Raw genomic sequence first — 15654 nt, 5'->3', positions numbered from 1 at the left:
GGAATATTATATGACAACAAAAAAAAGGAAGTACATATAACATGCTACATCATGGATCAACCTTGAAAAAAGTATGCTAAGTGAAAGAAGCCAGTCACAAAAGACCATATATTGTATGATTCCATTTACATGAAATGTCTTGAATTGGCAAATCTATGGAGACAGAAAGTAGGTAGATCAGTTACCTGGGGCTGGGCAGCAGAGGGAATAAGGAGTGACTGCTAATGGGTAAGGGTTTCTGACTGGGGTAATTCAACCATTCTAAAATTAGACAGTGGTAGTGGTTGCACAACTCTGTGTATATACTAAGAACATTGAGTTGTACACTTTAAATGGGTGATTTGTATGGCATGTAAACCATATCTCAATAAAGCTGTTTTACTAAAAAAAGAGTATAATATAGGGGAAAAAAGGGAGGGTTAAAATCAAGAGGATCAATCATCAAAATAAATTTGAGGTAGCAAAACAGAGTACAATTATTTCTACCTTTAGCTTTGATATTCTAACTATAGCAAGAGCCTAGACTTGCAATAGTATACTGAGCATTCCATCCTCGGACATAGAAGACTTGTCCTTTTCTTCTCAAGAACCACCTTTATTGATTTTGCTTTAAAAATGCATCACATATTCAGAGTATACTACACATTAGAGAGTCTCTTATTTACAATTGTGTGGTGCTTGTATCCAATGTGCCCAATGTGTTATAACAGAATAATACTTTTATTTTGCTGTATGTGGTAGCAATACAAGGATGAAGGACTTTATTTCCTCTACCATGTCTCTGATAAATACTAACAGGTGTGAGCAGAGTGCTGGGGCTCTTGTAGGCTCCATGAATTTGGGAGAGGTACTTAACCTCCGTTTCCCATCTACAAAAGGGTAGATACTAATATTTGTTTGCTTTATAATGTTAGTGTCAGAACTAAAAGAAATAATCCACATAAGCTACTCAGCAGGGTGTCTAGCACATAGTAAATGCTCAGACTGTAGTAGTTGTTCACACCACCAGTTGCCATCGAGTGAATTCTGACTCACGGCAACTCCACGTGTGTCAGAGTAGAACTGTGCTCTGTAGGGCTTCCAATGGCTAATTTTTCAGTAGATCTTGAGGCGTTTCTTCCGAAGCATCTCTTCCGAGGCACCTCCAACTTTTTGGTTAGCAGCCAAGTGCATTAATTGTTTGTACCACCAAGGGCCTACAGAATAGTTGTTAGTTATTATTATTATTCAGCAACAGTCAGTCACAGGGGATTGAGATTATTAATATGAAATATGTGAAAACAAGTTGTAATGTGGCTGAGGATTATTAGAATCCTAAAAGCAAGTGAGGGATGGAAGAGGGTATAACTTCATGTTTCTTTATTTTGTTAACATTAGGCAGCTATATTGGATATTCAGTCAAGGTATTTGGATAGTTTTCAGCATTTATTGGTAGAAAATTCTTTTGAGAGCTTGCTATATATAGATAAGACCCATAAAGTTGCAGGAGTATTTTTTTCAAGAACAATATGTGATTCAAGTATTGCTACAGAGAGCTGATATTTTAAGCCACATTTCTATTTGGTGGTATCTTATAACAGACTTGTCACTTTATAACTCAGTTGAAAACCAGAGTCTGCCAGGAAGTCTCTTCTCTCTCCTCTCTTGTGGTTTATTTTGCCAATATTTTTCTATGGGGAGTAGCAGGAACTTCTTAATATTTTTTAAAGACTCTTTTAACTTCCTAAGATAAAAGAAACATTAGTGAAAATAATGAGTTATAAAATAATTGACTGTGCGATGTAGAAGACTTACTATTTTGAGTTTTATTTGTATACTGTACTTTAAAAATGGGTCTTAAAACTTTTCTGGATTAACCAAAATTCCAGAAGAGAAGAAAGGGGGAGAAGGAATTTGAAAGTGTTTACAAGATTCCCTCCTTTCCCCCAAATGATTATGTATATTTTTATGTTATCTTAATAGGTAAATTCTCTAAGGGTCATAAGTGAACCTCATAATTCATATCCATCCAGTTCCCTTATGTGTAGCCTATCTTCAAATATTCTTATTGTTATAATGTTTGGTGGTCATGAAGATCTGTTGAGGACACCAGGGAGCTGTATGGAGGAGAAAAATGATTGAAGAGAGGCCTGTCCCACTCCCCGGATTGTGATAGGAGTGGGCAAATTACACAACCTCTCTGTACTTCACTTTCCTCACCTTAAATCAAGCATAATAATACCTTCCTCATAGATTTAATGTGAGGATTAAATGAAATTATACATGTAAAGTGCACCAAGCAAGGAGTAAAGTATCGAATTTTAGCTGTTAATATTGTTGTGGCACTGGTCAGAAAGAGGTAAGAAGAGGCGCTTTAGCAGATGTTCCAAAGATGCAGATTTCACCAGTCCTGGCTGGTGCAAGTGGTTTACGATTGGCTGTTCAGCTAAAGATTGGTGGTCTGAACTCATTCAGAGGCACCTGAAAGAAAGGCCTGGCCATCTGCTTCCATAAAGATTAAAAACAAAAAAACCAAACCTGTTGCCATCCAGTCGATTCTGACTCATAGCAACCCTATAGGACAGAGTATAACTGCCCAATAGGGGTTCTAAGGCTGTAAATCTTTAGGAGGCAGACTGTTATATCCTTCTCCCACAGAGTGGCTGGTGGGTTCAAACCGCCGACCTTTTGGTTAGTGACCGTGTGCTTAACCACTGCGCCACCAGGGCCAAGAAAACACTATGGAGTAATTCCACTCTGTAACACATTGGGTCACCATGGGTCGGAATCCACTAGACAGCAATGAGTTTGGGGGTTTTGTCTGTTTGTTTTGGTTTTGGTGAAAGAGTATGGTCAAAAGCTCCTTGTCTGTTGTCTTGTTAGGAGCCACAAGAGCCAGAGCCTGTGGAAGCAGGGGTGAGATGGGGATATGTGTGTGGTGGGGACTGAGGCAACAGGGAAATAGGCTAGCTTTGGAGAGGATTTAGAAGCAAGGCTTGCTGCCACATGCCTGTAATATGACTCTGTCTTCTATTTTCCCTGTTAAAAACTGATAAAATTATGTTTAAAACTCTCACCAGCTCTGACCAACATGCAATAATGTTTAAATCTTACTAAGTATTGGAAATTACTATATAATTGACTGACTTCTATCATAAGGCAGAGTCTACATTAAATAGTTGATATCTATAATGCAGTCCCAATCCAAATTCCAACAACATTCTTTAATGAAATGAAAAAAACTAACCTCCAACTTTATATGGAATGGAAAGAGGCCCCAAATAGCCAAAGCACTATTGAAGAAGAAGAACTAAGTAGGAGGCCTCACACTCCCTGATCTCAAAACTTACTATATAGCCATGTTAGTCAAAACCGTCCGGTACTGGTACACTGACAGCCACATAGACCAGTGGGGAACATAATTGAGAGCCCAGAAGTAAATCCAGCTATGAACAGATAATCTTTGACACAGGGTCGAAGTCCATCCAATGGGGAAGAAATAGCCTCTTTAAAAAATGGTGCTGGCAAAACTGGATATTGATTTGCAGAAAAATTAAATGGACCCATACCTTACACCGTACATAAAAATTAACTCAAAATGGATCAAAGACCTAAATGTCAAACCTAAGACAATAAAGTTCCTGGAAGATAACACAGGAACAAAGCTAGGGGTCCTAATTTGTGGCATAAATCGACTGTCAAACATAACTAAAAACATACAAACAATAGAAGATAAACTAAATAACTGGGACCTCCTAAAAATTAAATACTTGTGCTCATCAAAGACTTCGGCAAAAGAGTAAAAAGAAAACCTACAGACTGAGAAAAAATTTTTGGCAACAACATATGTGACAAGGGCCTAATCTCTAAAATATATAGAAAACTTTAAACACTTCAACAACAAAAAAACAAACAATCCAATCAAAAAATAGGTAAAGGACATGAATAGACAGTTCACCAAAGAAGACATTTAGGTGGCTAACAAACACATGAAGAGATGCTCGCGATCATTAGCCATTAGAGAGATGCAAATCAAAATTACAATGAGATACCATCTCACTCCAACAAAAATGACACTGATCAAAAAAAAACAAAACAAAACATAAAACAACAAATGCTGGCGAGGTTGTGGGGAGACTGGAACTGTTATGCACTGCTGGTGGGAATGTAAAATGGTACAACCATTATGGAAAATGGTATGGTGTTTCCTCAAAAAGCTAGAAATAGAAATACCATATGATCCAGCAATCCCATTATTAGGCATTTATCCTAGAGAAATAAGAGCAGTGACACAAACAGACATATGCACATCCACATTCATTGCAGCATTATTCACAATAGCAAAAAGATGGAAACAACCTAAGTGTCCATCAACGGATGAATGGATAAACACAATGTGATACATACATACAATGGATACTATGCAAAAATAAAGACTAATGATGAGTCCACAAAACATCTTACAACATGGATGAATCTGGAGGACATTATGCTGAGTGAAATAAGTCAATCACAAAAGTCAAATACTGTATGATACCACTTTAATAATAAGTTAAGAAAAGGTTTACTCACATAAAGCAACATTCTTTGATGGTTAACAGGTATGGGAAGGGGAGGGAGGGAGAACCACTTAATAGATAGAAGACACATGCTAATTCTGGTGAAGGGAAAGATGGCACATAATATGGGGGAAGTCAGCATAACGTGACCAACGCAAACGAAGACACTGAGAGGTACGCACGAATAAAGGACAACTACAGTAACGAGACTATACCATATACAAGCCAGCAACAACAGTAACAACAACCTAAAAATCTGTGAGTGGTTACATGGGTAGACATATACGCTATATAGAGGTGGGAGGGCATGTAGGAGTGCATGCACGTGCCTGTATGGATATAGTTGTGGGTAACCGAATATACATATTTGTTTGTGCTGCATGTATGTTCACATATAGAAGAGACAACATATGGGGCATGGTTATGGAAACCTCTTAGACATATCCAAACACCTCATGGGACTGAATTACTGGGCTTGAAGGTTAAGGAACATAAGTTTCGGGGGACATCTAGCTCAACTGGCATAGCATAATTCATAAAGACAATGTTCTACCTCCCGGTTTGATGAGTGGCGCCTGGGTTCCTAAAAGCTTTCGAGTGGCCATCTAGGATACAACTATTGGTCTCTTCTTGTCTGGAGCAAAGGAGAGTGAAGGAAATTAAAGACTCAAGGAAGAAATTAGTCCAAAGGACTAATGTCCTATGGGAACCACAGCCTCCTCTAGCCTGAGACCGAAAGAACTAGATGGTGCCTAGCTACCAATATCAACCGCTCTGACCAGCAACACACAAAAGGTCCCGGTTAGAATGGGAGAAAAGTGTAGAACAAAACTCAAATTCATAAAAAAGACAGACTTACTGGAATGATAGAGACTGCTGGAATCCCCAAAACTATTGCCCTAAGACCCTCTTTCAGCCTGGAACTGAAGCCACTTCTGGAGGTCACCCTTCAGCCAAATAATAGATTGGCATATAAAATAAACAGTAACACCCGTGAGGAATGTGCTTTTCAGAACAATTAACTAAATGAGACCAAATGCATAACATTTACCCAAAAGCAAAGATAAAAAGGCAAAGAGGGATAGGGAAACTGGAGGGATGGAAACGGGGAAGGCAGGGTGGAAATGGGGGAAATGCTCACCCATTCTTGGGGGGAAGGGGAAATAGCAACCAATGTCAGGGAACAATTTGTATATGAATTGTTGAATGGGAAACCAATTTGCTGTGTAAACGCTCATCTAAAGCACAAAGTTAAAAGAAAAAAACAAAAAACTGTTGATATTAACAGCCTCATACCAAAAAAAAAAAAACCCAAACCCATTGCCGGCCAGTTGATTCCGACTCATAGCAACCCTATGGGACAGAGTAGAACTGCCCCATAGAGTTTCCAAGGAGAGCCTGGAGGATTCAAACTGCCAGCCTTTTGGCTAGCAGCCACAGCACTTAACTACTATACCACCAGAATGGGTTAACTCCTGTCAGTGGCATTTACTAGAGGTGTGAACTTGGTAAATTATTCCACCTCTCTGAAATGGCTTCGTCATCTGTGAAAAGGGGAAACGTTACAAGCTGTTGAGATTAAAGTTACTCATGGCACCTGGCACGTAAGAGATTCTTTTATATCGTGTGTTAATGGGATAAGATTTAAAAATTACGACGCTATATTTAAACACAGTGTTAACAAATGTGTTTGAATATGCATTGACACTGCATTACTTTAAAAAACCTAAACCAAATCCATTGCCTTCAAGTCAATTACGACTCATAGTGACCCTGTAAGGGCAGAGCAGAACTGCCTCATAGAGTTTCCAAGGCTGTAAATCCTTACCGAAGCAGAGGGTCACATCTTTGTCTCCATGGAGCGGTGGTGCATTCCAACCGCCGACCTTTTGGTTATCAGCCGAGAGCTTTTACCCCTACGCCACCAGGGATCCTTTAGAGACTTCAATATTTTCAGTTAATATCAATGCTTTTAGTAATGTTAATTAATTTGCTGCCATGTTTCCCTTCGCTCACTGCACCTCCAAACACATTGCGATGCTCTAATATGTTACTTATTGAGCACATTTTACTAACATCACAGCCATCTAGCCCTGCCTCCCGAACACTAACGGACAATTAGATTACCTCTATCAAGTGTTGTTACAAACAGTGCCTTTTCGAGACTTGCCCAGTGTCTAGTGCTGCTGCACTGTCAGGACTTAACAGCTCTAAAGCACCCGTTGCAACATGGTATTTCTTGCTTGGGAAAGGCGCGCAACAGTTCCATGTGATAGCTCAATTTGTCTTTTTGATCAATTTTGCTACGGGAGTTCAACTGCCCGCGAGAGGAAGCGTATTTCGCCTCACATTAAACAGAAGAGCCTCAATTAATTATTAGGGGGTGAAAGAGGGCAACTTCAGCAACTGAGCGGCTAGGGACTTGTAACAGACAGGGTCCTGCCTCCGGGAGGCCGGCTGGCACCTCCGTACCCCCCCTTCCCCCGGAAGTTTGTGAGTCTCCAGTTGAAAGATCTGGGAGTCACCTTGACCCTCCCTAAGAGGTGGAGAAAGTTAGCCTTGGGCCGGAGGAAAGACGAGTGAAACCAAAAACAGCACTTTCGCAAGTAAAATACGCCGTCACATTTTCCTGTTTTCAGGTTAGTTGGAGATCTAGGGAGTTTAAGGGTGGCAAGAGCAGGTGGCAGGACTCCGCCCACTACCACGCTTCCCCTCCCTCAGCTCGCACGCTTCATTCCCTTCATGAGGTCCCGCCTCTTAGGCGCGCGCGAAGAGATGTTTCGCGATGCATTCTGGGAATTGTAGTCCTGGTGCCGAGAGCCACCTCTGGAGAAGCGACTCTGGCCTACATAGCCCATGGTGCCGCGCGGTGCTGGCCGCTCCCGGATATGTGCCTGGCGCCGGAAGAGAAGGCGGCCCCCCTCTCTCGGCCCGGCCATCTTGTGGGAAGAGCTGAAGCAGGCGCTCTTGGCTCGGCGCGGCCCGCTGCAATCCGTGGAGGAACGCGCCGCCGAGCCACCATCATGCCTGGGCACTTACAGGAAGGCTTCGGCTGCGTGGTCACCAACCGTTTCGACCAGTTATTTGACGACGAATCGGATCCCTTCGAGGTGTTGAAGGCGGCAGAGAACAAGAAAAAAGAAGCCGGCGGGGGCGGCGTTGGGGGCCCTGGGGCCAAGAGCGCAGCTCAGGCCGCAGCCCAGACCAACTCCAACGCGGCAGGCAAACAGCTGCGTAAAGAGTCCCAAAAAGACCGCAAGAACCCACTGCCCCCCAGTGTTGGCGTGGTTGACAAGAAAGAGGAGACGCAGCCACCCGTGACGCTTAAAAAAGAAGGTAAAGCTTGGGTAGAAGGTGGGGAAGACCGGGGACGAAGGGAAGGAGTGAGGGGATTTGCGGCTGCCACTTGCTTCTGGAGCTCCGAGGAGCAGCGACAGATTTTCCCACCTATTTCCTCACGTTTCTCCCACACGACAAAAGCCAGGTCCTGTAAAGTCCAGGGAGCGTGGTAGTCCCAAGTTCAAGCTACTGTCTGCAAGGATCCCCGGAGCCACCCCCTTCCCGCCTCAGGTTCTGAGCAGAGGAGCGGAGCGTGGTCCGGAGATAAGCTGCTCCTCGATTGTGCTCAAGGTCCTGTGAGGCTGTTGCTTCCCGCCGGATTCCTTGGCGGGCGGGTTCGTGGACTGAGGTGCTGGGAAGCCAGCCACGTACTAAAGCTTTAGGAGTTGCGGAGAAGCTTGGCATCCAGAGCTTCTTCCTGCGCAGTTCTTTTTCAACGTGTTCTTTGAGGTGGTGTTTGTTTTAGCGTTCTGTCCTGCCATCTTGTCCCACAATGGCATGGAGTACCCAGTGAAAAGCTGGGAGTCGGAGTTTACACCTAAGCTGCTGCTGTGTTAGAGACGATCAGATACTGTGGAGTAGGCTGCTGTTTTGTGTGTCACACGTGCTTCTCCCCCCACCCCCGACTATGATAATCGTACAACTTGTTGGAGTTAAAGCTGTTAGGAGAGGAATTTGGCTACATTCGATGAAGCAGAAGCGGGAATTCTGAAGACTGGTTGTTGCAGGAAATCTTGAGAATCGCTCTTGTGTTCTCCCAACTCCCCGCACATACTATTTCATGTGGTGTGGCGTGGTCTGGGCCTCGTGGTGTGAAGTGAGTGTTGGGGCTGTCACAACATAAGCCGCTGCAGGAGCTCTTTTGAGTCTGCAGCCTTTTCTCCACGTGTGGAAGCATGGTCAGGATTTTACTGGCGGGTGATAGTTGCTTTCAGGTCATTGAATTTCACAGGATTGTATTGAGTTTAATTTTTGCATTCTCACTCATTACGGGTTTATCTGTTTCGGTGAACGAAAAAGAGCAAAATAATTGAGAATAAAAGAAAAAAGTAGGTGTAGGATCTTAGTTGTCTTTGTATGTTCAAAATTGAGATTACCCTTTACTGCCACGTGCCTTGAAAGGAGTTTCTCCTTAGCCTTAATTGAATTCTGTACCATTCGATTAATGCAAAAAGCAAAACAAAATTTCACTTGTGCTCACAATATTGGAATTTAGTTTAAGAAATTTTTTATTATATATTTATGCTGAATATTTTTGAGACTTTTTGGAAAAGGAGCCTTGGTGGCGAAGTAGTTAAGAGCTCAGTCTGCTAACCAAAAGGTCGGCAGTTCGAATTTACCACCTGCTCCTTGGAAACCCTGGGGCAGTTCTACTCTGTCCCGTAGGGTCGCTGTGAGTCGGAATTGACTCGAGGGCATACAATGACAACATGTAGAAAAACCTAGGTGATGAATAAAAGAATTGTGTTAAAATTAAAGACTGGGGAAGTGCAAATTGGAATATTAGAGAACATGTATATGTCGCTTAGATCAAATCTGTTCAGCCAACTAAGCTTTATGGCCACCTGTAGCACAATTGAATGAAACATTTAATTCCTGTCCTAGGAAACACACATTTGAGTAATTATTTAAACTGTGCTCAAGTTTGTCTCCTTGATTACACTCATCCAAAGAAAGCACATGAAAGAATTGAGTAGGAAACATAAATCTAAAATGTCACCAGGTAGGTGTGTTCACACATTTTGAATTTTTAAAGCATGTGAAGCATGGTTTAATGCCTCAGTTATTTTGATTATGAAAGCCCATCTTTGAAATAAAATAAGTTCTTACTGAGAAGCTAGTATTTTAAGTTATGAATATAGAGAATATTTTCATAAATTAATAACTAGGACTGAGTTCATCATTCTGTAGTTATTTTTTCCATGGGAGAATTATTCCATATTAACTCAACATTTTCCTGAGATCAACATTTCAGAGCACCCTTGAACTTGAGTTGCATAAAACATAAGCTTAAAGATAATAGAAAAAAGTTGAATGAAAACTAAAATTTATTTTGAGACCCTGCCACTTGTCGGGCAGTATCCTGACCGTTGGGGATAAATCTGTAAACAAAGTCCCTACTCTCTTGTAGTGGGAAGGATGATAGGTCTTGGTACAGTGCTAGACGTAACTCCGTTAAGTATTTAGTGTTTGCATTATATGAATTAAGTTTGTAGCTTGTCATTTGTCCATTTGAAGAACTTGAGAATTGACACAACAGAATGTTACTGAGGATGTAGACCAGTCAGGGTTTTATTAGAATAATAAAAGCCTGGAATCTAGTGAAAATCAGCCTAGAAGTATATAGCAAGAGAAGCTTGTGTTTTTAATTCAATTATTTGTCATTGGGTAAATTTATTTAGTAAGTTTTTTAGATTCTATAATTAAGCCTAATATTGAATGTTGGGTGGGGAAGCAAGCCATTGTTCATTTGGGTGTGTTTAGTTTGGATATCATCATAAGGACTGGTTCCATAGCCCCGCCCCACTGCATTGTACCTCTGCAGAAACTTACTTAAATGCCTTGGTGTTAGAACTAAGACATGTAGTCTATTCTGAGAGTTTACATGGAATGAACTTTAATTTTTTATTAAAGAGTTTGGTATTTAACTGCTTTGACTCTAGTTAAAATGAACTGAACAACTGGGTGTGTCCTGATGGCATTCCACTTTCTTAGAAAGAACAAGAGTGAATCAACTTAAGGTCTTGTTACAAAACCAGTCCCTCAGCTGCTTTTGAGCTTTGTTAGAAATTGTGGTTTGGGAATTACAGCGTATCTGAAGTCTTACAGCTGAATTGATGAATTTAACCCATTAATCTATTTATCCTTCAGGGCATCCGTAAAGCATATTGGTTGCCTTTGGTGGGCCTCAGACGCTAATTGGGATAAAAGCAATAAGGAGGGAAATCAGTAAATGCTTCAGCTATCATTTGGTGCCACAGATTTTCTATGTCTTAAATACTGCTTAAAAAGGAGCTTTTAAGTATTATTTTAAAAGGTTCTTTGAAAACAAAATATTTCTAAGGGCAAACTAAAATAAGTTCTCTCCACCCGTAATAAAAAATAACAAATTTCCTGGGGTTACACAACAGTATTAAAAACGTTTGGTGGTGTGTGTATACATATACCAAAACCAGCCAAACCTAACAGCCATCGAGTTGATTGCGACTCATAGTGACCCTATAGGATAGAGTAGAACTGCCCCATAGAGTTTCCAAGCCTGTAAACCTTTATGGAGACAGACTGCCACATCTTTCTCCCGAGGATTCAAACCCTGGACCTTTTGATTTACAGCTGAGTGCTTTAACCACTGTGCCACCAGGACTCCTTGTGTATATATACACACACATACATTATGTATACATTTATACATATAAACTATGTAACAAAGGAAGATGGTACTATTTCTGATAAAATAGCTATTTTAAGCTATGGGAATGTACTTTAGTAATGCCATTTGCTTTCCTTTCAGACTTATAGAATTTTAAGTATTACGTTTTTTATTTTTCCAGATAATGTAGAATAAAATATAGTATGTCCTTCTAGTTTTTGAGAGGCCATATCTGCTAAGTGTATTGATTTGATTATAAATGGCTATTAGTCTTACTTTTTTAGGTATTTTTGAAGCCAAAATGTATCATTTCCTTAAATTTTTTTTTAAACTTACATTTGTAAATTAAGAGATTGAAAAATGAGGAATAATGGCTCCCCAAATGACTTCAAGTCAGTTATAGAGAATACTTCAGAGGGAAGAAGTGACTTGGGCAACTAAATAAAAGTTTGAAGCAAGTTTATTGTCTTTAAATTACGAATTTCCCTGAAGTATTATACTTCAGTGCCGTTCATTGTTTGCTTTTTTTATCAACAGGAAGTGCTATTTAGTGAATGGAAAGTAATTATTATTTAATAGTTTAGGTCTAAACTTTTTCTGTTACAAAAGTAATTTGCTGTTACTGTTTTAGGAATTAGACGTGTTGGAAGAAGACCTGATCAGCAACTTCAGGGTGAAGGGAAAATAATTGATAGACGACCAGAAAGGCGACCACCTCGGGAAAGACGGTTTGAAAAACCACTTGAAGAAAAGGGTGAAGGAGGAGAATTTTCAGTTGATAGGTAAGATTATTTTTATTTAAATCTCTTCATGTTTTGTCAGTTTATAGTGTCACACCTTAACACAAAGCTGTAAATTGGACGTACTTGCCAGATAGCAGTATGGTTGATTACTTTTACCAGTTTCTTTAGAGAAATATCTGACTATATGGCATTTGTTACACCCCAGACCTTCTAGTAATTGTTTTTAATGTTCAGACTTAGATTTCTATACTTCAGTTGAGTTGATAACTTGATATCCTGGTAGCACAATGGTTAGGTGCTAGGCTGCTAACTGAAAGGTCCATGCTTTGAACCCACCAGTGGCTCTGGGAGAAAAGACCTGGTGATCTGCTCTGTAAAGATTTCAGCCTAGGAAACCATATGAGTCGGAATCAACCCAACAGCACAGAACACCACAATATCTTTTCCTTGCTATCCTCATGTGTTGAGTTAAAAGCAAAATCCTTTTAGCTAATTGTTTATAGCAAAATCTTATGCAGGTTAGATGTGTTTAATTTTTAAGTGTATTGGTTAGTAGCAGTTTTGCTTGGATTGTAATCTGCCATAATAAAAAAGGCTATGTGCACTAGTAGCAAAGTTTTAGAAAATGCCAAGATAATTTCCTTAGTTGTTTTTTGGGGGCTACCTAATTGTTTTGTTTTATGTGTTTTAAGAATAGAGTGTTTTAAATTTCCTAGAACGTGTTTAACTGTTGGATTATGAGCCAGTAAACCTGTTTCTGTATTTTTGCACTCTTAAATGGATTCTCTTATTCCTTTTTCTGGAAACTTTGAAAGCGTATTTTTTGTGTTGTAGACCAATTATTGACCGGCCTATCCGGGGTCGTGGTGGTCTTGGAAGAGGTCGAGGAGGCCGTGGACGTGGAATGGGCCGAGGAGATGGATTTGATTCTCGTGGCAAACGTGAATTTGATAGGCATAGTGGAAGTGATAGATCGTAAGTCTTATATTGGTGTTTATTTTATTTTTGTATTTTAAGCTATTTCTTTAACAAAATAAAATTTGAATTTCTGTAACTAGAGAGTATTATGTTAACTCAGTTTTTTTAGTTCTTTTTCACATTATAGTGGCCTGAAGCACGAAGACAAACGTGGAGGTAGCGGATCTCACAACTGGGGGACTGTCAAAGATGAATTAACGTTGGTATTCTGATTTTTTAAATAAATAATTGTAATATAATTGATTCTGTGCTTTACTAGAGGTAAACTAGAGGTTCACTCATACTTCTATTAAGTTTTACTTGTCCTGGGCGAGGGTGGGTGCTTGTAACTCAGAGCTACTCCTTTACAAGATAATATCTTACTGGATATATTTGGGTTATAATTTATTAAATGACCAGCATTTTTGTGTGTGTGTGTGTGTGTGTATACATATATATACACACCCTTATGTATGTATTTTCCTATGGGTATATAGTTTTTCCTGAAATCTTACATTGAAGTTGTTTGGGTCTTCTAATTATCTTTGTCTCTTTTATAGTTCCTTTTTTAGCTATTATCCTATTGGTCACTACAAAATTTTATAAGCCACTAAAGCTTTGTTTTAGAACTAACCATCCTGTCACCTTTTGAATAAAATACTTAAACCAACTTAACTAGTGTAATTTTTATACTGTTTTCTCAGCAGTCTGCTGGACAGTAAACTTAATAGAAAAAGACACTTGGGGGAACTTGAGATTTAAAAATTTTTGTATTAAAAAGCCTTTCAGCTACATGTAAATGGACCTGGATGCCTTTCTTTTTCTTTCTTTCCTTAGAGAGGGCCCCAGATACATTCAGAAACAAATGTCTTATAATTGCAGTGACTTGGATCAATCGAATGTGACTGAGGAAACACCTGAAGGTGAAGAACATCCAGTGGCAGACACTGAGAACAAGTAAGTGATTTTATATGTAGTAATGCTTAATGTTCCAACGTTGGAACCAGATTAAGTTTTTACTGATGAAATAATAACATAAACCATAGATTTTAATGCGTTATTTGACTGTTCTTTGACAGGAGAGAGTTTTATACTGTTTTACGTACCCCTATCCCTCAAATATCTCTTTCTTTTTAGATGAGTGCTTTGCACGTGTGTGTCTTCATTGGTTTGAAAAATGGAAGGTTTTTAATGTAGTTAATTCTGTTTTGATTAATCATTTTTCCATTGTCATACATGTGCTTAAACAGTTGTATCCTTTTTTTAAAAAAAAAGTTATGGTTAAAAGGAGTTGGTAGTTTAGTAAAGCCTCTTAGCCCTAAGCATAACAAGTACCTTCCTACTGTAATCTGAGAATAAAAAAAACTGTTGCCATCGAGTTGATTCCAACTTATAGCAACCCTATAGGACAGAGGACAACTGCCCCATAGGGTTTCCAAGGAGTGCCTGGTGGATTTGAACTACCAGCCTTTTGGTTAGCAGCCATAGCTCTTAACCACTGCACCACCAGCATTTCCAAAATCTGAGAATGGAGGATAGGAATGAGATGCCATGTGTTAGACCTAACTGCCTTACTTTGTGGAGAAGTTGTAATGGATAATTCTGGTGATGGATGTTCTGTGACGTTGAGTAGGTGGGAACTGGAAGCTGTGGTCGGGGATTTCTAAAAATTAGGCTAACTGAAAATAAAGGAACTTACAGTATTTAGAATTCATAGCTTGATGTACTGTTGACTCTTTACAAGTGTACATATTCTGGGACAGAAACTAGAAAACATGGCTATTTTAGAATTAGTTCTCCATCTCGTAAGTTTTTTCCATCAACGTAGAATTTGAGACATAGCGTTACTGGCATGTTTAAAATGTACGATAAAAGCAAAGATTGGAATATATTAGATTACTAGCATTCTTAATCATTTTCATTTTCTGAGTTTAGATAAACTCAGTTTTTAAGTTTTCATTTCTTTCAGGGGTGAGAGCTGTTTTAAAGATCCAGGTTATGGTAGTCGACATAATTCGACGTCTCCTTCTGGTTTCCATCAATCTGATTAGAAGTTATATACCAGTCATTAATAAGGGTATTGTGGTTTAAAGTTTTGTATTACAGATTATTTAGGGCCGTGATTTGCAACCAGAGCATGTATAAATCAATCAGGGAGAGGATACTTTTTCTAAACTTTTCTTTGACCAGGGAGAATTGCTCTTACAGTGAACCACTATTAATAGTGGGGGTGTTGTAGTCCATGAGTTTGTTGGGATGTAGAGAAAAGGTTGATTTAATATTGGTGGGAATAGATAAAAGTACATGGCATTAGGTAAGGTGTTAAATTTAAGATTGTAATATAAATTAAAAGAAGCTGTGGAATCATAATTTTGTGTGATTAATGATGAAATTGTAATGGGTGAGTTAAATTAACCCTGTGTAATATTAAATACTCCAAGATGCTCAACACAACTAACTGTTCTTTACTAAAGAAACTCTTTGAGTCACCTTCAGAGTGATCTGCAAAGCTTGCAGCTGTTTACCAGAAGGAAGTGCTGTGTTGATAGGGTATTGGAAAAAAAATCCCTGGCTGACAACACAGGGGTGAAATTAGGAATACTTGGTCTAAAGAAGATGATGATGATCACATTAGAGAATAGATAATATGCCTTTAGGTTGGTAGAGGAGCATTGTTATTGTTCTGTTTGTTTTCTTGTGTGGTTTT

The 15654-nt window shown here is 39.4% G+C and overlaps 1 protein-coding gene across 8 annotated transcripts in view; it reads left to right on the top strand.

The window, feature by feature from the left end:
• Nucleotides 1–7452: 7452 nt before the first annotated feature.
• Nucleotides 7453–15654, top strand: part of SERBP1 (SERPINE1 mRNA binding protein 1) — an 18309-nt gene continuing 10107 nt past the window's right edge. For 2 of the 8 annotated variants that reach the window (XM_023730910.1, XM_004369037.2), the window contains exons 1-5: nucleotides 7468–7874; nucleotides 11879–12029; nucleotides 12825–12965; nucleotides 13096–13167; nucleotides 13785–13904. In XM_023730910.1, coding sequence (XP_023586678.1) covers nucleotides 7562–7874; nucleotides 11879–12029; nucleotides 12825–12965; nucleotides 13096–13167; nucleotides 13785–13904 — 797 coding nt within the window. In that variant the 5' untranslated portion in view covers nucleotides 7468–7561. Of the gene's footprint in view, nucleotides 7875–11878; nucleotides 12030–12824; nucleotides 12966–13077; nucleotides 13168–13784; nucleotides 13905–15654 lie in introns of all 8 variants that reach the window. The other 6 variants (XM_023730923.1, XM_004369038.2, XM_023730905.1 and 3 more) reach the window with 4 other exon arrangements.

This window comes from Trichechus manatus, unplaced genomic scaffold, assembly GCF_000243295.1.
Source record: "Trichechus manatus latirostris isolate Lorelei unplaced genomic scaffold, TriManLat1.0 scaffold00003, whole genome shotgun sequence".
NCBI classification, from domain to species: Eukaryota; Metazoa; Chordata; class Mammalia; order Sirenia; family Trichechidae; genus Trichechus; species Trichechus manatus.
This window is presented reverse-complemented; position numbering and strand designations above follow the sequence as displayed.